This window comes from Embiotoca jacksoni, unplaced genomic scaffold, assembly GCF_022577435.1.
Source record: "Embiotoca jacksoni isolate LCO1_2020_lvr unplaced genomic scaffold, fEmbJac1.0.p SCAF_67, whole genome shotgun sequence".
Classification (NCBI taxonomy): domain Eukaryota; kingdom Metazoa; phylum Chordata; class Actinopteri; family Embiotocidae; genus Embiotoca; species Embiotoca jacksoni.
This window is the reverse complement of record NW_027185422.1, coordinates 1,095,118-1,114,246: the sequence shown is the minus strand read 5'-3', so window position 1 is coordinate 1,114,246 and position 19,129 is coordinate 1,095,118. Positions and strand designations below refer to the sequence as shown.

Sequence of the window (19,129 nt, the reverse complement as noted above, 5' to 3'; positions counted from 1 at the left end):
TTTTGACACTTGAACCGGAGGTGGTCAGGCTGCCGTGCTGAATCGTCACCGTACGGCTCACCTCTCATCAGGAAGTCCATCTGGCTGCTCGGAGGAGGCTCCTCCTTCTTTTCATCCTTCCCTCCGTGCAGCTTCCTGTTTCCTGCAGCTTTTCCTTGAACAGACACGTGACTCAAAAGGGAAAGGAAGTAGAAAAGTATCGCGAGGTTAACGCAAAATATGTCCCGAGCAAATGCAAAAGTGTTCTGGAAAAAAACCTTCTCGCCGTGACCCTTCGTGACCTCTGTCAGTGTTCATCATGTAAAGCTCTTATTTTGAAAGCAGATGTGTTCTTAGTTTCTATATTCCAGTCACAGACGGTCTGTTCTGGAAAGATACGTCACGTTTACACTCTTTTGATCACTTTGAGCTCCGTGATGGTTCTCTGAGTTCAACACAGGAAGAAAAACACATCACAAGTCTAATATTTCATTTATCACAGGAAGTCAACAGATTACTCTTCAGCAGGGAGGTGGTGAGAGAAAAATCACGCTTTATTTTGATTCCTGCAATTTTACAGCAAAATAAATTCACTTAAACTCCACAAATTACATTGATAGTTTTTAGAAAGAAAAATAAAAACGTTTATTTTTTTTTTGTCTTGCAATTTTTGCTCATTTCTGCAAATTTTGCAGCGAAAAAATGTCAATTAAAACTCCACAAATGACATCATGATTATAGAGAGAAGACGTAAAATCAAACACTTATGATCACAACAATAGAAAAAACCTCTGCGCTGCAGGAACTGGAGGCTTCTCTGGAAGCAGCCAACCAACCAGAGTCTGCCGATGGCATGTTCAGGGACACCGGTAAATTGTAGCGTCGGGGAGACATTAGACGGGTAATCGTGCCCAAAGAAAACAACCTGTTTGTAATTTTTCTAAAATAGATTCTATAAAATTGGTGTTGAAAAAAGTGTCGTTCCAGTTTTGAGGTCGAGGTATCGGTACCGGAGTTCAACGCTTTTCAACGATGTCCACATGTTCCTGAAACCTTCAGAGAAGTTCACGTGATCGTGAGCAGAAACGACTGCAGCCTATCAGACTCTCACAAACTCAGCTGTGGATCCAGAGCTGTAAATCCAAAACCCAACGTGGAGCGGCTGAGTGAACGTGGTCTGGACTCTGTGGAGGAGAGTCATGGTCTCAGAGACGCTGTAGAAGGACAGAGTACCTGCACTGTGATCCAGGTACACCCCCACTCTGGAGGATGGAGGACCTGAGACGGGAGTTTTGATGTTGTTGTACCGAAAACTGTTATTGGAACAATCTAATGACCAAGATTTGTTATTACATCCAAATCTACTTTCCATCCAGCACCCTGTTCTGTTGATATTCTTGTATGCGACTGCTACTTCAACTCCTCTTCCTCTCCTCTCCACCTCAAAGTAACAACGTCCAGTCAGACTCTCTCTACTCAGGACCTGACAACATTCACTGAATCTGTCTGGATGATCAGAATAAGACTGATTCTGATTCATTCCTGTTACTTTTCTGTTCCCATCAGATAATAACAGGCAACTGTTTGCTGTGTTTGGATCCAGTGTGATTTCTTGTGAATATCTTAAGAATCCAGCTCTGGTCTTTGGTTCTGGTTGTGACAGTAAAACGTCCACTTCATTCACTGACACTGAGATCTTCTTCCATTCTTCATCCAGAACTTGCTGTAGTTTATCTCTGATCTCTGACACAGCTGCTGTCACATCCTGAAAGTAGGTGAGAGGACGGATATGGATGCTGGATGAGTCTGTAGGCTCACTGAGTGCTGACACTGAGGGGTAGTTGTGCAGGAACTCGTTGTGATCCTCTGTGTGTGAGAGCTGCTCCAGCTCGGCGTCTTTCCTCTTCAGCTCAGCGATCTCCTGCTCCAGCTTCTCCTGAAGCTCTTTGACTCGACTCACTTGGGTTTCCTGCTGGGATCTGACCTCCTGCTTCACATCGCGGCTTCTTTCCTGGAGGAGACTCATCAGCTCTGTGAAGAGCTTCTCGCTGCCCTCCAGTGTTTTCTCAGCAGACTGATTGATGTCCTCCACCTCCTGCTGAAGCAGCTTCACATCTTTCTGTCTGTCCTGGATTTTCTGCTGGACGTTTCCTCGACTCCCCTCGAGCTTTCTCTGCCTCTCGGTCCTTTCTGCTGCAGCTGAGACGGTGTCGTGGTCTTTATGTTCATCCACAGAGCAGAGATAACAGATAATCTGACGATCGGTGCGGCAGAACATCTTCATCACCTCGTCGTGAAGAGAGCAGATGTTCTCCTGGAGCTTCTTGGAGGGGTTCACCAGCTTGTGTTTCTTTAATGGAGCGACATCATAATGAGGCTGAAGGTGTTTCTCACAATAAGAAGCCAGACAGACTAAACAGGACTTGACAGCTTTCAGTTTTCTCCCAGTGCAGACATCACAGGCCACATCTTCAGGTCCAGCATAGCAGTGATCAGCAGGAGCAGCTTGGAGTCCAGTCTTCTTCAGCTCCTCCACTAAAGCTGCCAACATGGTGTTTTTGTCCAGGACAGGCCTCGGTATGAAATCCTGCCTGCACTGAGGACAGCTGTAGACTCCTGTCCCGTCCTGTCCGTCCCAGTGGACTTTAATACACTCCATGCAGTAGTTGTGTCCACATGGAAGAGTCACCGGATCCTTCAGTAGATCCAGACAGATGGAACAAGAGAAGGTTTCTCGGTCCAACTGAACTCCTTTCTGCTCCATTTCACCTCTCAGCAGCAGTGACTGTGTGAGTTTCACTTCCTCAAAGATAAAACCAGTTTCAGCTCTAATTTAAATATCATGTGACTCTGCAGCCAATGAGGACATCAGCTCTTAGACTCCACCCCATGTTGGCTCCACCCATCTTCAAGCTGCAGATCTGAAGGAGGGAACAAGGAAGTGTGTTTCAGAGCAGGAAGAAGAGGGAGTGGTTCCAGTAAGTCCAGCTGTGATGCTCTAGCTGTGTTTAACCCTTCGTTTACAGCAGAGAGGTTAAAACGCTGCTCCGCTCCGGGTTAAGGAAGGAAACTCTTCTCTGTAGATTAATGGAGGGAGGGAGGGATAGCTGGAACGATTAAAGGGACGTGACATCACAGAGACCCTGAACTTTGACCTTTCACCATTTGTATACCTTCACATTTGGTGTGAAGATGAGTTCCTGGTTTTGGTTTAGTTCTTTACTCGACTCTACTTGGTACCGGGTACTTTTCTGGTCGATAGTACTCTCTCAATGCAGCGTTGCCGTAGTAACCGTCAACCAAAGTAGGATTCTGGAGGGGCTTTGTTGTCCTGATCTTCCAGGCTTCTGCAGGAGCGCCGGCTCGTTGGCAGCCGGTATCTCTGAAATCAAACTTGAACTAATCCTCTTTCCTTTCCACGACTTTTCTTCCCTACGTTTATATTTCGGTACTTTTCCTCCGTGTATCCTCAGCTGAACGTCTATCGCATTGATTCCTCTCAGCCTCGCCACTCTCGATTTGATTTCTAAGTGTTGACGGAGGAGAGACCTCTTTAAACGTGACTCAACATGAGCTCAACGTACTTCTAAGTAAATCGCCGATGTTGGTACGTTTATCATGTTTTAATACACGTGCAACTCCAGCCTCTTTTTTCGGAGAACATACTCGTCAACTGGAAATCAAAAGTACAGACTATGTTTTCATGCAGAGGAGGTTGAAGGTAGCTTTTTAGCCCCGAGTTTTGTCTGCAGCGCACAAACCTCAGTGGGAAACCAAAAAGACAAAACTCAGGGCAGGAAAAACCCAAATCAACAACTGCTGCTTTTTGACACTTGAACCGGAGGTGGTCAGGCTGCCGTGCTGAATCGTCACCGTACGGCTCACCTCTCATCAGGAAGTCCATCTGGCTGCTCGGAGGAGGCTCCTCCTTCTTTTCATCCTTCCCTCCGTGCAGCTTCCTGTTTCCTGCAGCTTTTCCTTGAACAGACACGTGACTCAAAAGGGAAAGGAAGTAGAAAAGTATCGCGAGGTTAACGCAAAATATGTCGCAAGCAAATGCAAAAGTGTTCTGGAAAAAAAACCTTCTCGCCGTGACCCTTCGTGACCTCTGTCAGTGTTCATCATGTAAAGCTCTTATTTTGAAAGCAGATGTGTTCTTAGTTTCTATATTCCAGTCACAGACGGTCTGTTCTGGAAAGATACGTCACGTTCACACTCTTTTGATCACTTTGAGCTCCTTGATGGTTCTCTGAGTTCAACACAGGAAGAAAAACACATCACAAGTCTAATATTTCATTTATCACAGGAAGTCAACAGATTACTCTTCAGCAGGGAGGTGGTGAGAGAAAAATCACGCTTTATTTTGATTCCTGCAATTTTACAGCAAAATAAATTCACTTAAACTCCACAAATTACATTGATAGTTTTTAGAAAGAAAAAAAAACACGTTTATTTTTTTTTGTCTTGCAATTTTTGCTCATTTCTGCAAATTTTACAGTGAAAAAATGTCAATTAAAACTCCACAAATGACATCATGATTATAGAGAGAAGACGTAAAATCAAACACTTATGATCACAACAATAAAAAAAACCTCTGCGCTGCAGGAACTGGAGGCTTCTCTGGAAGCAGCCAACCAACCAGAGTCTGCCGATGGCATGTTCAGGGACACCGGTAAATTGTAGCGTCGGGGAGACATTAGACGGGTAATCGTGCCCAAAGAAAACAACCTGTTTGTAATTTTTCTAAAATAGATTCTATAAAATTGGTGTTGAAAAAAGTGTCGTTCCAGTTTTGAGGTCGAGGTATCGGTACCGGAGTTCAACGCTTTTCAACGATGTCCACATGTTCCTGAAACCTTCAGAGAAGTTCACGTGATCGTGAGCAGAAACGACTGCAGCCTATCAGACTCTCACAAACTCAGCTGTGGATCCAGAGCTGTACATCCAAAGTCCAGCGTGGAGCGGCTGAGTGAACGTGGTCTGGACTCTGTGGAGGAGAGTCATGGTCTCAGAGACGCTGTAGAAGGACAGAGTACCTGCACTGTGATCCAGGTACACCCCCACTCTGGAGGATGGAGGACCTGAGACGGGAGTTTGAATGTTGTCGTAAGAAAATCTGTTATTGTAACAATTTAATGACCAAGATTTGTTATTACATCCAAATACACTTTCCATCCAGATCCCTGTTCTGTTGATATTCTTGTATGCGACTGCTACATGAACTCCTCCTCTTCCTCTCATCTCCACCTCAAAGTAACAACGTCCAGTCAGACTCTCTCTACTCAGGACCTGACACCATCCAATGAATCTGTCTGGATGATCAGAATAAGACTGATTCTGATCCATTACTGTTACTTTTCTGTTCCCATCAGATAATAACATCTCTCTGTTTGCTGTGTTTGGATCCAGTGTGATTTCTTGTGAATATCTTAAGAATCCAGCTCTGGTCTTTGGTCCTGGTTGTGACAGTAAAATGTCCACTTCATTCACTGACACTGAGATCTTCTTCCATTCTTCATCCAGAACTTGCTGTAGTTTATCTCTGACCTCTGACACAGCTGCTGTCACATCCTGAAAGTAGGTGAGAGGACGGATATGGATGCTGGATGAGTCTGTAGGCTCACTGAGTGCTGACACTGAGGGGTAGTTGTGCAGGAACTCGTTGTGATCCTCTGTGTGTGAGAGCTGCTCCAGCTCGGCGTCTTTCCTCTTCAGCTCAGCGATCTCCTGCTCCAGCTTCTCCTGAAGCTCTTTGACTCGACTCACTTGGGTTTCCTGCTGGGATCTGACCTCCTGCTTCACATCGCGGCTTCTTTCCTGGAGGAGACTCATCAGCTGGGTGAAGAGCTTCTCGTTGCCCTCCAGTGTTTTCTCAGCAGACTGATTGATGTCCTCCACCTCCTGCTGAAGCAGCTTCACATCTTTCTGTCTGTCCTGGATTTTCTGCTGGACGTTTCCTCGACTCCCCTCGAGCTTTCTCTGCCTCTCGGTCCTTTCTGCTGCAGCTGAGACGGTGTCGTGGTCTTTATGTTCATCCACAGAGCAGAGATAACAGATAATCTGACGATCGGTGCGGCAGAACATCTTCATCACCTCGTCGTGAAGAGAGCAGATGTTCTCCTGGAGCTTCTTGGAGGGGTTCACCAGCTTGTGTTTCTTTAATGGAGCGACATCATAATGAGGCTGAAGGTGTTTCTCACAATAAGAAGCCAGACAGACTAAACAGGACTTGACAGCTTTCAGTTTTCTCCCAGTGCAGACATCACAGGCCACATCTTCAGGTCCAGCATAGCAGTGATCAGCAGGAGCAGCTTGGAGTCCAGTCTTCTTCAGCTCCTCCACTAAAGCTGCCAACATGGTGTTTTTGTCCAGGACAGGCCTCGGTATGAAATCCTGCCTGCACTGAGGACAGCTGTAGACTCCTGTCCCGTCCTGTCCGTCCCAGTGGACTTTAATACACTCCATGCAGTAGTTGTGTCCACATGGAAGAGTCACCGGATCCTTCAGTAGATCCAGACAGATGGAACAAGAGAAGGTTTCTCGGTCCAACTGAACTCCTTTCTGCTCCATTTCACCTCTCAGCAGCAGTGACTGTGTGAGTTTCACTTCCTCAAAGATAAAACCAGTTTCAGCTCTAATTTAAATATCATGTGACTCTGCAGCCAATGAGGACATCAGCTCTTAGACTCCACCCCATGTTGGCTCCACCCATCTTCAAGCTGCAGATCTGAAGGAGGGAACAAGGAAGTGTGTTTCAGAGCAGGAAGAAGAGGGAGTGGTTCCAGTAAGTCCAGCTGTGATGCTCTAGCTGTGTTTAACCCTTCGTTTACAGCAGAGAGGTTAAAACGCTGCTCCGCTCCGGGTTAAGGAAGGAAACTCTTCTCTGTAGATTAATGGAGGGAGGGAGGGATAGCTGGAACGATTAAAGGGACGTGACATCACAGAGACCCTGAACTTTGACCTTTCACCATTTGTATACCTTCACATTTGGTGTGAAGATGAGTTCCTGGTTTTGGTTTAGTTCTTTACTCGACTCTACTTGGTACCGGGTACTTTTCTGGTCGATAGTACTCTCTCAATGCAGCGTTGCCGTAGTAACCGTCAACCAAAGTAGGATTCTGGAGGGGCTTTGTTGTCCTGATCTTCCAGGCTTCTGCAGGAGCGCCGGCTCGTTGGCAGCCGGTATCTCTGAAATCAAACTTGAACTAATCCTCTTTCCTTTCCACGACTTTTCTTCCCTACGTTTATATTTCGGTACTTTTCCTCCGTGTATCCTCAGCTGAACGTCTATCGCATTGATTCCTCTCAGCCTCGCCACTCTCGATTTGATTTCTAAGTGTTGACGGAGGAGAGACCTCTTTAAACGTGACTCAACATGAGCTCAACGTACTTCTAAGTAAATCGCCGATGTTGGTACGTTTATCATGTTTTAATACACGTGCAACTCCAGCCTCTTTTTTCGGAGAACATACTCGTCAACTGGAAATCAAAAGTACAGACTATGTTTTCATGCAGAGGAGGTTGAAGGTAGCTTTTTAGCCCCGAGTTTTGTCTGCAGCGCACAAACCTCAGTGGGAAACCAAAAAGACAAAACTCAGGGCAGGAAAAACCCAAATCAACAACTGCTGCTTTTTGACACTTGAACCGGAGGTGGTCAGGCTGCCGTGCTGAATCGTCACCGTACGGCTCACCTCTCATCAGGAAGTCCATCTGGCTGCTCGGAGGAGGCTCCTCCTTCTTTTCATCCTTCCCTCCGTGCAGCTTCCTGTTTCCTGCAGCTTTTCCTTGAACAGACACGTGACTCAAAAGGGAAAGGAAGTAGAAAAGTATCGCGAGGTTAACGCAAAATATGTCGCAAGCAAATGCAAAAGTGTTCTGGAAAAAAAACCTTCTCGCCGTGACCCTTCGTGACCTCTGTCAGTGTTCATCATGTAAAGCTCTTATTTTGAAAGCAGATGTGTTCTTAGTTTCTATATTCCAGTCACAGACGGTCTGTTCTGGAAAGATACGTCACGTTCACACTCTTTTGATCACTTTGAGCTCCTTGATGGTTCTCTGAGTTCAACACAGGAAGAAAAACACATCACAAGTCTAATATTTCATTTATCACAGGAAGTCAACAGATTACTCTTCAGCAGGGAGGTGGTGAGAGAAAAATCACGCTTTATTTTGATTCCTGCAATTTTACAGCAAAATAAATTCACTTAAACTCCACAAATTACATTGATAGTTTTTAGAAAGAAAAAAAAACACGTTTATTTTTTTTTGTCTTGCAATTTTTGCTCATTTCTGCAAATTTTACAGTGAAAAAATGTCAATTAAAACTCCACAAATGACATCATGATTATAGAGAGAAGACGTAAAATCAAACACTTATGATCACAACAATAAAAAAAACCTCTGCGCTGCAGGAACTGGAGGCTTCTCTGGAAGCAGCCAACCAACCAGAGTCTGCCGATGGCATGTTCAGGGACACCGGTAAATTGTAGCGTCGGGGAGACATTAGACGGGTAATCGTGCCCAAAGAAAACAACCTGTTTGTAATTTTTCTAAAATAGATTCTATAAAATTGGTGTTGAAAAAAGTGTCGTTCCAGTTTTGAGGTCGAGGTATCGGTACCGGAGTTCAACGCTTTTCAACGATGTCCACATGTTCCTGAAACCTTCAGAGAAGTTCACGTGATCGTGAGCAGAAACGACTGCAGCCTATCAGACTCTCACAAACTCAGCTGTGGATCCAGAGCTGTACATCCAAAGTCCAGCGTGGAGCGGCTGAGTGAACGTGGTCTGGACTCTGTGGAGGAGAGTCATGGTCTCAGAGACGCTGTAGAAGGACAGAGTACCTGCACTGTGATCCAGGTACACCCCCACTCTGGAGGATGGAGGACCTGAGACGGGAGTTTGAATGTTGTCGTAAGAAAATCTGTTATTGTAACAATTTAATGACCAAGATTTGTTATTACATCCAAATACACTTTCCATCCAGATCCCTGTTCTGTTGATATTCTTGTATGCGACTGCTACATGAACTCCTCCTCTTCCTCTCATCTCCACCTCAAAGTAACAACGTCCAGTCAGACTCTCTCTACTCAGGACCTGACACCATCCAATGAATCTGTCTGGATGATCAGAATAAGACTGATTCTGATCCATTACTGTTACTTTTCTGTTCCCATCAGATAATAACATCTCTCTGTTTGCTGTGTTTGGATCCAGTGTGATTTCTTGTGAATATCTTAAGAATCCAGCTCTGGTCTTTGGTCCTGGTTGTGACAGTAAAATGTCCACTTCATTCACTGACACTGAGATCTTCTTCCATTCTTCATCCAGAACTTGCTGTAGTTTATCTCTGACCTCTGACACAGCTGCTGTCACATCCTGAAAGTAGGTGAGAGGACGGATATGGATGCTGGATGAGTCTGTAGGCTCACTGAGTGCTGACACTGAGGGGTAGTTGTGCAGGAACTCGTTGTGATCCTCTGTGTGTGAGAGCTGCTCCAGCTCGGCGTCTTTCCTCTTCAGCTCAGCGATCTCCTGCTCCAGCTTCTCCTGAAGCTCTTTGACTCGACTCACTTGGGTTTCCTGCTGGGATCTGACCTCCTGCTTCACATCGCGGCTTCTTTCCTGGAGGAGACTCATCAGCTGGGTGAAGAGCTTCTCGTTGCCCTCCAGTGTTTTCTCAGCAGACTGATTGATGTCCTCCACCTCCTGCTGAAGCAGCTTCACATCTTTCTGTCTGTCCTGGATTTTCTGCTGGACGTTTCCTCGACTCCCCTCGAGCTTTCTCTGCCTCTCGGTCCTTTCTGCTGCAGCTGAGACGGTGTCGTGGTCTTTATGTTCATCCACAGAGCAGAGATAACAGATAATCTGACGATCGGTGCGGCAGAACATCTTCATCACCTCGTCGTGAAGAGAGCAGATGTTCTCCTGGAGCTTCTTGGAGGGGTTCACCAGCTTGTGTTTCTTTAATGGAGCGACATCATAATGAGGCTGAAGGTGTTTCTCACAATAAGAAGCCAGACAGACTAAACAGGACTTGACAGCTTTCAGTTTTCTCCCAGTGCAGACATCACAGGCCACATCTTCAGGTCCAGCATAGCAGTGATCAGCAGGAGCAGCTTGGAGTCCAGTCTTCTTCAGCTCCTCCACTAAAGCTGCCAACATGGTGTTTTTGTCCAGGACAGGCCTCGGTATGAAATCCTGCCTGCACTGAGGACAGCTGTAGACTCCTGTCCCGTCCTGTCCGTCCCAGTGGACTTTAATACACTCCATGCAGTAGTTGTGTCCACATGGAAGAGTCACCGGATCCTTCAGTAGATCCAGACAGATGGAACAAGAGAAGGTTTCTCGGTCCAACTGAACTCCTTTCTGCTCCATTTCACCTCTCAGCAGCAGTGACTGTGTGAGTTTCACTTCCTCAAAGATAAAACCAGTTTCAGCTCTAATTTAAATATCATGTGACTCTGCAGCCAATGAGGACATCAGCTCTTAGACTCCACCCCATGTTGGCTCCACCCATCTTCAAGCTGCAGATCTGAAGGAGGGAACAAGGAAGTGTGTTTCAGAGCAGGAAGAAGAGGGAGTGGTTCCAGTAAGTCCAGCTGTGATGCTCTAGCTGTGTTTAACCCTTCGTTTACAGCAGAGAGGTTAAAACGCTGCTCCGCTCCGGGTTAAGGAAGGAAACTCTTCTCTGTAGATTAATGGAGGGAGGGAGGGATAGCTGGAACGATTAAAGGGACGTGACATCACAGAGACCCTGAACTTTGACCTTTCACCATTTGTATACCTTCACATTTGGTGTGAAGATGAGTTCCTGGTTTTGGTTTAGTTCTTTACTCGACTCTACTTGGTACCGGGTACTTTTCTGGTCGATAGTACTCTCTCAATGCAGCGTTGCCGTAGTAACCGTCAACCAAAGTAGGATTCTGGAGGGGCTTTGTTGTCCTGATCTTCCAGGCTTCTGCAGGAGCGCCGGCTCGTTGGCAGCCGGTATCTCTGAAATCAAACTTGAACTAATCCTCTTTCCTTTCCACGACTTTTCTTCCCTACGTTTATATTTCGGTACTTTTCCTCCGTGTATCCTCAGCTGAACGTCTATCGCATTGATTCCTCTCAGCCTCGCCACTCTCGATTTGATTTCTAAGTGTTGACGGAGGAGAGACCTCTTTAAACGTGACTCAACATGAGCTCAACGTACTTCTAAGTAAATCGCCGATGTTGGTACGTTTATCATGTTTTAATACACGTGCAACTCCAGCCTCTTTTTTCGGAGAACATACTCGTCAACTGGAAATCAAAAGTACAGACTATGTTTTCATGCAGAGGAGGTTGAAGGTAGCTTTTTAGCCCCGAGTTTTGTCTGCAGCGCACAAACCTCAGTGGGAAACCAAAAAGACAAAACTCAGGGCAGGAAAAACCCAAATCAACAACTGCTGCTTTTTGACACTTGAACCGGAGGTGGTCAGGCTGCCGTGCTGAATCGTCACCGTACGGCTCACCTCTCATCAGGAAGTCCATCTGGCTGCTCGGAGGAGGCTCCTCCTTCTTTTCATCCTTCCCTCCGTGCAGCTTCCTGTTTCCTGCAGCTTTTCCTTGAACAGACACGTGACTCAAAAGGGAAAGGAAGTAGAAAAGTATCGCGAGGTTAACGCAAAATATGTCGCAAGCAAATGCAAAAGTGTTCTGGAAAAAAAACCTTCTCGCCGTGACCCTTCGTGACCTCTGTCAGTGTTCATCATGTAAAGCTCTTATTTTGAAAGCAGATGTGTTCTTAGTTTCTATATTCCAGTCACAGACGGTCTGTTCTGGAAAGATACGTCACGTTCACACTCTTTTGATCACTTTGAGCTCCTTGATGGTTCTCTGAGTTCAACACAGGAAGAAAAACACATCACAAGTCTAATATTTCATTTATCACAGGAAGTCAACAGATTACTCTTCAGCAGGGAGGTGGTGAGAGAAAAATCACGCTTTATTTTGATTCCTGCAATTTTACAGCAAAATAAATTCACTTAAACTCCACAAATTACATTGATAGTTTTTAGAAAGAAAAAAAAACACGTTTATTTTTTTTTGTCTTGCAATTTTTGCTCATTTCTGCAAATTTTACAGTGAAAAAATGTCAATTAAAACTCCACAAATGACATCATGATTATAGAGAGAAGACGTAAAATCAAACACTTATGATCACAACAATAAAAAAAACCTCTGCGCTGCAGGAACTGGAGGCTTCTCTGGAAGCAGCCAACCAACCAGAGTCTGCCGATGGCATGTTCAGGGACACCGGTAAATTGTAGCGTCGGGGAGACATTAGACGGGTAATCGTGCCCAAAGAAAACAACCTGTTTGTAATTTTTCTAAAATAGATTCTATAAAATTGGTGTTGAAAAAAGTGTCGTTCCAGTTTTGAGGTCGAGGTATCGGTACCGGAGTTCAACGCTTTTCAACGATGTCCACATGTTCCTGAAACCTTCAGAGAAGTTCACGTGATCGTGAGCAGAAACGACTGCAGCCTATCAGACTCTCACAAACTCAGCTGTGGATCCAGAGCTGTACATCCAAAGTCCAGCGTGGAGCGGCTGAGTGAACGTGGTCTGGACTCTGTGGAGGAGAGTCATGGTCTCAGAGACGCTGTAGAAGGACAGAGTACCTGCACTGTGATCCAGGTACACCCCCACTCTGGAGGATGGAGGACCTGAGACGGGAGTTTGAATGTTGTCGTAAGAAAATCTGTTATTGTAACAATTTAATGACCAAGATTTGTTATTACATCCAAATACACTTTCCATCCAGATCCCTGTTCTGTTGATATTCTTGTATGCGACTGCTACAAGAACTCTTCCTCTTCCTCTCCTCTCCACCTCAAAGTAACAACGTCCAGTCAGACTCTCTCTACTCAGGACCTGACACCATCCAATGAATCTGTCTGGATGATCAGAATAAGACTGATTCTGATCCATTACTGTTACTTTTCTGTTCCCATCAGATAATAACATCTTTCTGTATGCTGTGTTTGGATCCAGTGTGATTTCTTGTGAATATCTTAAGAATCCAGCTCTGGTCTTTGGTCCTGGTTGTGACAGTAAAATGTCCACTTCATTCACTGACACTGAGATCTTCTTCCATTCTTCATCCAGAACTTGCTGTAGTTTATCTCTGACCTCTGACACAGCTGCTGTCACATCCTGAAAGTAGGTGAGAGGACGGATATGGATGCTGGATGAGTCTGTAGGCTCACTGAGTGCTGACACTGAGGGGTAGTTGTGCAGGAACTCGTTGTGATCCTCTGTGTGTGAGAGCTGCTCCAGCTCGGCGTCTTTCCTCTTCAGCTCAGCGATCTCCTGCTCCAGCTTCTCCTGAAGCTCTTTGACTCGACTCACTTGGGTTTCCTGCTGGGATCTGACCTCCTGCTTCACATCGCGGCTTCTTTCCTGGAGGAGACTCATCAGCTGGGTGAAGAGCTTCTCGTTGCCCTCCAGTGTTTTCTCAGCAGACTGATTGATGTCCTCCACCTCCTGCTGAAGCAGCTTCACATCTTTCTGTCTGTCCTGGATTTTCTGCTGGACGTTTCCTCGACTCCCCTCGAGCTCTCTCTGCCTCTCGGTCCTTTCTGCTGCAGCTGAGACGGTGTCGTGGTCTTTGTGTTCATCCACAGAGCAGAGATAACAGATAATCTGACGATCGGTGCGGCAGAACATCTTCATCACCTCGTCGTGAAGAGAGCAGATGTTCTCCTGGAGCTTCTTGGAGGGGTTCACCAGCTTGTGTTTCTTTAATGGAGCGACATCATAATGAGGCTGAAGGTGTTTCTCACAATAAGAAGCCAGACAGAATAAACAGGACTTGACAGCTTTCAGTTTTCTCCCAGTGCAGACATCACAGGCCACATCTTCAGGTCCAGCATAGCAGTGATCAGCAGGAGCAGCTTGGAGTCCAGTCTTCTTCAGCTCCTCCACTAAAGCTGCCAACATGGTGTTTTTGTCCAGGACAGGCCTCGGTATGAAGTCCTGCCTGCATTGAGGACAGCTGTAGACTCCTGTCCCGTCCTGTCCATCCCAGTGGACTTTAATACACTCCATGCAGTAGTTGTGTCCACATGGAAGAGCCACCGGATCCTTCAGTAGATCCAGACAGATGGAACAAGAGAAGGTTTCTCGGTCCAACTGAACTCCTTTCTGCTCCATTTCACCTCTCAGCAGCAGTGACTGTGTGAGTTTCACTTCCTCAAAGATAAAACTGGTTTCAGCTGATTTAAATATCATGTGACTCTGCAGCCAATGAGGAAGTCAGCTCTTAGACTCCACCCCATGTTGGCTCCGCCCATCTTCAAGCTGCAGATCTGAAGGAGGGAACAAGGAAGTGTGTTTCAGAGCAGGAAGAAGAGGGAGTGGTTCCAGTAAGTCCAGCTGTGATGCTCTAGCTGTGTTTAACCCTTCGTTTACAGCAGAGAGGTTAAAACGCTGCTCCGCTCCGGGTTAAGGAAGGAAACTCTTCTCTGTAGATTAATGGAGGGAGGGAGGGATAGCTGGAACGATTAAAGGGACGTGACATCACAGAGACCCTGAACTTTGACCTTTCACCATTTGTATACCTTCACATTTGGTGTGAAGATGAGTTCCTGGTTTTGGTTTAGTTCTTTACTCGACTCTACTTGGTACCGGGTACTTTTCTGGTAGATAGTACTCTCTCAATGCAGCGTTGCCGTAGTAACCGTCAACCAAAGTAGGATTCTGGAGGGGCTTTGTTGTCCTGATCTTCCAGGTTTCTGCAGGAGCGCCGGCTCGTTGGCAGCCGGTATCTCTGAAATCAAACTTGAACTAATCCTCTTTCCTTTCCACGACTTTTCTTCCCTACGTTTATATTTCAGTACTTTTCACATTCTTTCCTTTTTCTCTCCTTCTTTGTCGTCTCCGCAGGATCAGTTTGAGTTCGCGTTGACGGCCGTCGCCGAGGAGGTGAACGCCATCCTGAAAGCTCTTCCACAGTAGGAAGCGGCGCCTCCTCCTCCTCTTCCGCCTCCTCCACCTCCTCCTCCTACTCCTCCTCTTCTGGTCCAAATGGTGGATCGTCCCTTCTTCCACCTCCTTGAAATGTTTCCTATTATTCACCTCCTTCTTTTCCTCCTCCCGTCCCTTCGTTTGAGTCTCGTCTCCTTTTCCAACTCGTCTCCCATCCCGCTAAACATCTTACCAGGAATCCACTCATGTACATAGATCGACCTTCCGTCTACTGTAATGATCCATGCTGTCTGTCTCCCAAAGTAAACATTTCACTGCATCTAAACTTTTTTTTAAATTTTCTATACATATACATATATATATAGTTAAAAAAAAGTTTCTCTATGTTCTGTTAAGAGTATATTTATCATAGTTTCTGTTTCTAGATCAGCGTTGACCTCACGGGCATCAGTTGATCACTTCACTCAAACTCGAATAAATTAGTTTACGTCTGTACGTTATAATTGCCAAACCTGCGTGTTGTACTGAATTGATGCCCCTGATCGGGTTTTGAGTTTTGAGTGTGTGTGTGTGTGTGTGTGTGTGTGTGTGTGTGTGTGTGTGTGCGTGTGTGTGTGTGTTGTCGATCATCATGTCTTTCGCAAAAATCCTATTTGTGTCTGATATTTAGTGTCATGCTTTCTGATATGTTTCCATGCAGTTCGGTCGTCGGGTAGATACGAGACAAATCACGAGTGATTTCATCTCCCACGAAGGCATATTTTCTGTAATGTAAGTGGTGATACGCTGAAATACAACACGTTTTTTTTTGTGTTATTACACTTATTTTAATTTAAAAAAAAAAAACATTTACTTGAAATGAGGTGAAACAGCATGGATATGATTTTCTCAACATGTAGTTTTTATCATCTTAGTCGAAGCAATATTGTGTTTCTTCAACCTGAATTGTTCTCTCTTGTGGACAACCAATATCGTGGCTTGTCAGTGAAGTTACACTCATGTCTGCCTTAATAAAAAAATTTAAAAAATACAGTAGATGGATTGGTGAAGAAGCCACGTGGAAACGAGGCTAGTGGGGAACACTTTATTTTAAAATGGCCTTATTTTAGTGCATTAACCTGCGGATTAAAGGTTAGCCGTGCTGGAGCTTAATAATAAAAAAATCCCTCTGATAAACACCGGAGAACATGAGCCCTTTAATAATTTAGGGGGCAGGAAGTTTGAGAGTCATTGCATTAATTCAAAGACTCTCACAAACTACTGTACTTTACATAATTAATTATTAATGAGTTTGAACCCCGAGAATCCTGGAATGAAGTCATTGTAAAATAAAGTGTTCCTGACGAGTATTTTTATGATAAAAAAGGGGATAGTTTTGCTTTTGAGTAATTGGTCCTCTATGTAGCATTAATGGATGATTTGTACATGTACGGTAGCTAAACTTGTATTACATTGAAATCTGGTTTGCGGTTTCCCAAAAGCATTTTAAAATGAACCGCTGTTAAAAAAAAAAAAAACAGCACAGAAAGCATTTTATTTGTATGTTATAGCACATTCACTGCAAACTACTCATATTTGGCATTGTTGCTAATCAGGTCATGTTGTGTTGCATTTTACCTGCATTCGTTGTTTTTCATTTTTTGTGAAAGAAAATCTATTACAAAACAAATTATTCTTACAAAATAATGCCGAGCAGACTTCAATCAAAATGGACAACTTTAAGCAAAAATTCTATTCGAAGTTTGAAGAATCTGCTCATTTATTATCCAACCTGATTTCACGCCAAAGCATGTAACACACCTGTCTGTCCACTAGAGGGTGTCAGTGTCTGATTTCGTACGATGCCAAAAACCACGTCGTCTCGTTTAGGAAAAGATCGTTTTTTGGGTTAAAATAATTCGTTTTATGTTCGTAACACGACATAACATCGCTCAAGTTACTTAACGTACGTTAAATACGTCTCGTTATTTACATAACTCAATTAGTTAAAACAAATCCACGTAGGCTTTAGCTTTGTCACGGACTCAAACACCGGTGGTCTTTTTTCTTGCCGAGGTGAGGCAAGACGTGAAACTGACCTATGTGCTACGTGGAAATTAATGGAAGCTAATGGCTGCCTTGAAAGCAGAAAAACTACCTACAAATATCTGAAACTACACAGCGTGCATTTATAAATAGTTTGAGAACTATTTGTGGAAAAAACAAAAACTCGAATTCAGGTCAAACTGAACAAAACACAAGTTACAGGTTTATCTCAAGATGACTTTGGGAAACCAGCTCACAGTTTGTCTAAAATCTGGAATTTGTGTTGACAGTAACTGAACAGTTTTAATGATTTCATCCATTGAATTGTAGTTTTGTTTCTACAGTCTTATTTAAATCCACCGGTAATATGACTCGGATACACGATGCTACTAGTGCATGGCTATGTTATTCAGCTGTAGTTTTCTCGTTGCCTCAAGACGATCTTTGAAAACCTCTTAAAGCAGGAAAAAAAACAAAATGTTGGTTTATCTATTAACTTTATGTTCCAAGGACCTTAAAAGTGCAAAAAAAAAAAAAAAAAAAAAAAAGCGCCAAGGATTATCATCTAAAGTGTGCAGATCTCGGTTAAAGCCGGCTGAAAGGCGGTGCAGTAGCGACATGATGTAACACTGCAGCAAGCCGCTGTCATGTTGGAAATCGACTCCATTTTTCATCACGAAAACTGAAACACGCTGCTTCTTCTGACGGCTTGTTTAACGTGGAATGAATTCTTTTTGTTTTCTGCCTTTTTAAGGATTCTGTCAGGTGGAAACAAAACAAACGTGGAAATCTAGCGAAACGCCGTTGAAATAATTTAAATGATCCGATTCAGAGTCAGAGCTGAACTTGTGATAATGGGCATTTTATTTTTTTGCAGTGAGGATGCATAATCACCCCCCCTCCCCCTCCCTCCCCATCATCCACCCCCAATAGACGGCCGGTCAGTTGCATTAACACTGTATATAAACCCAGAAAAACTCAACAGAAGATATTTTTGTTCTATTGGTGTAAACAACTTGTGAATAAAGTCTCATCGTTGATGCAGTATCGTAATGCAATCCTGACTTTTGAGTTTTGTCTCTTTTTTTTCTTTTCTTAACACTGTAAATGAAATCATACACAATTTTTACCATCCAGGCGGGCGGTGAAACATCTGTTTTAATAGAGGGTGAGGGCGAAACAGTCGGATATACAGGATCCAAGGTTTAATGAACAACTGTTCATAGATTTTGAAATGTAAGGACACAAAGTAAGACGGGCGTCAGACTCCACCTACCACACCGCTTTCAGTTCAACTGGCATCTTTTTTAAATTGTGGCTGAATAGGTTGTTGTTGTTGTTTTTTTACAGCTTATTTAATTCAGGTGAAACAGCAGCTTGGTATTGATTGTGGGTGGAAAAAAAACACTCTCGGTACATAAGCTTGTGTTGCTGACTGGCAGTGTTGACTTAGAAAGGAGGAAGTGGGGAAATCGATTCAGCGAGCGGCTGCTTTCGTCTCGGTGGTGATTTATATGAGTAGATTTAGAATGTTTAAGGAGTTGAAGTTTCACACCGAGCTGCTTACGAACCTGTGGCAGATGGGATGAGGACAGGATTTGAGGAAGATACCTTGTAAGTATTATGTACAGGTTTAGGGCCCTCAGATTGGGGTCATATAAAGGGGGCTAGAGTGAAGCCTTATTTAGATGAGATTATAACAAAAGAAACACATCTTAATAGTCTTAATAGTGAAAACATGAGAGAAGGAACTCGGGTAGCTTGAAGTGGAAGATGTGAGTTTAAAACGTGGGCTGATCAAAAGAACAGATAACGCTGATCCACACTCCAGCACAGTAGGTGGCGCTATAGCGCTGGATGTCACCTGCCATAAAGTGTAAGAAAAAGACAAAGAAGAACCTTTTTGCTCATACACATGGACGGGCTTCAAGCTTTGAGGAAAAACATGGCTTCATGGAGAAAGAAATGTGTTTTGGTGAGTAACGCCGAGCGTAAAGAGAAACTTTAGTTTTTTTTCCTGAATGTCACATGTTGTGTTTTGCTGCTTCTGTGTGTTTTTATGGACTTTTCGCCTGCTTGTTTTGCCCTTTGGGTTTAAATCTGAACTTAAAGAGGCCCGAGTTGAACCATTTACAGCAAAGAAACAGTGAAGTTGCATTTGAGTCCGCG

At 44.3% G+C, this 19,129-nt stretch overlaps 4 protein-coding genes and 1 pseudogene across 4 annotated transcripts; 1 reads left to right on the top strand and 4 right to left on the bottom strand.

Moving 5' to 3' along the window:
- Nucleotides 1-18,024, top strand: part of LOC138214078 (receptor-type tyrosine-protein phosphatase N2-like) — a 147,981-nt pseudogene extending 129,957 nt beyond the window's left edge.
- Nucleotides 502-2,769, bottom strand: LOC138214083 (tripartite motif-containing protein 16-like). The gene has a single exon (XM_069175451.1). It carries the CDS (start codon nucleotides 2,741-2,743, stop codon nucleotides 1,079-1,081), a length of 1,665 nt encoding a protein of 554 aa, XP_069031552.1. The 5' UTR covers nucleotides 2,744-2,769; the 3' UTR covers nucleotides 502-1,078.
- Nucleotides 4,317-6,598, bottom strand: LOC138214099 (tripartite motif-containing protein 16-like). Its single transcript, XM_069175468.1, has one exon. It carries the CDS (start codon nucleotides 6,547-6,549, stop codon nucleotides 4,882-4,884), a length of 1,668 nt encoding a protein of 555 aa, XP_069031569.1. The 5' UTR covers nucleotides 6,550-6,598; the 3' UTR covers nucleotides 4,317-4,881.
- On the bottom strand, nucleotides 8,123-10,404 carry LOC138214098 (tripartite motif-containing protein 16-like). Its single transcript, XM_069175467.1, has one exon. The coding sequence runs from the start codon at nucleotides 10,353-10,355 to the stop codon at nucleotides 8,688-8,690; it is 1,668 nt and encodes a 555-aa protein (XP_069031568.1). The 5' UTR covers nucleotides 10,356-10,404; the 3' UTR covers nucleotides 8,123-8,687.
- Nucleotides 11,929-14,251, bottom strand: LOC138214081 (tripartite motif-containing protein 16-like). The gene has a single exon (XM_069175449.1). The coding sequence runs from the start codon at nucleotides 14,237-14,239 to the stop codon at nucleotides 12,494-12,496; it is 1,746 nt and encodes a 581-aa protein (XP_069031550.1). The 5' UTR covers nucleotides 14,240-14,251; the 3' UTR covers nucleotides 11,929-12,493.
- Nucleotides 18,025-19,129: the final 1,105 nt, after the last annotated feature.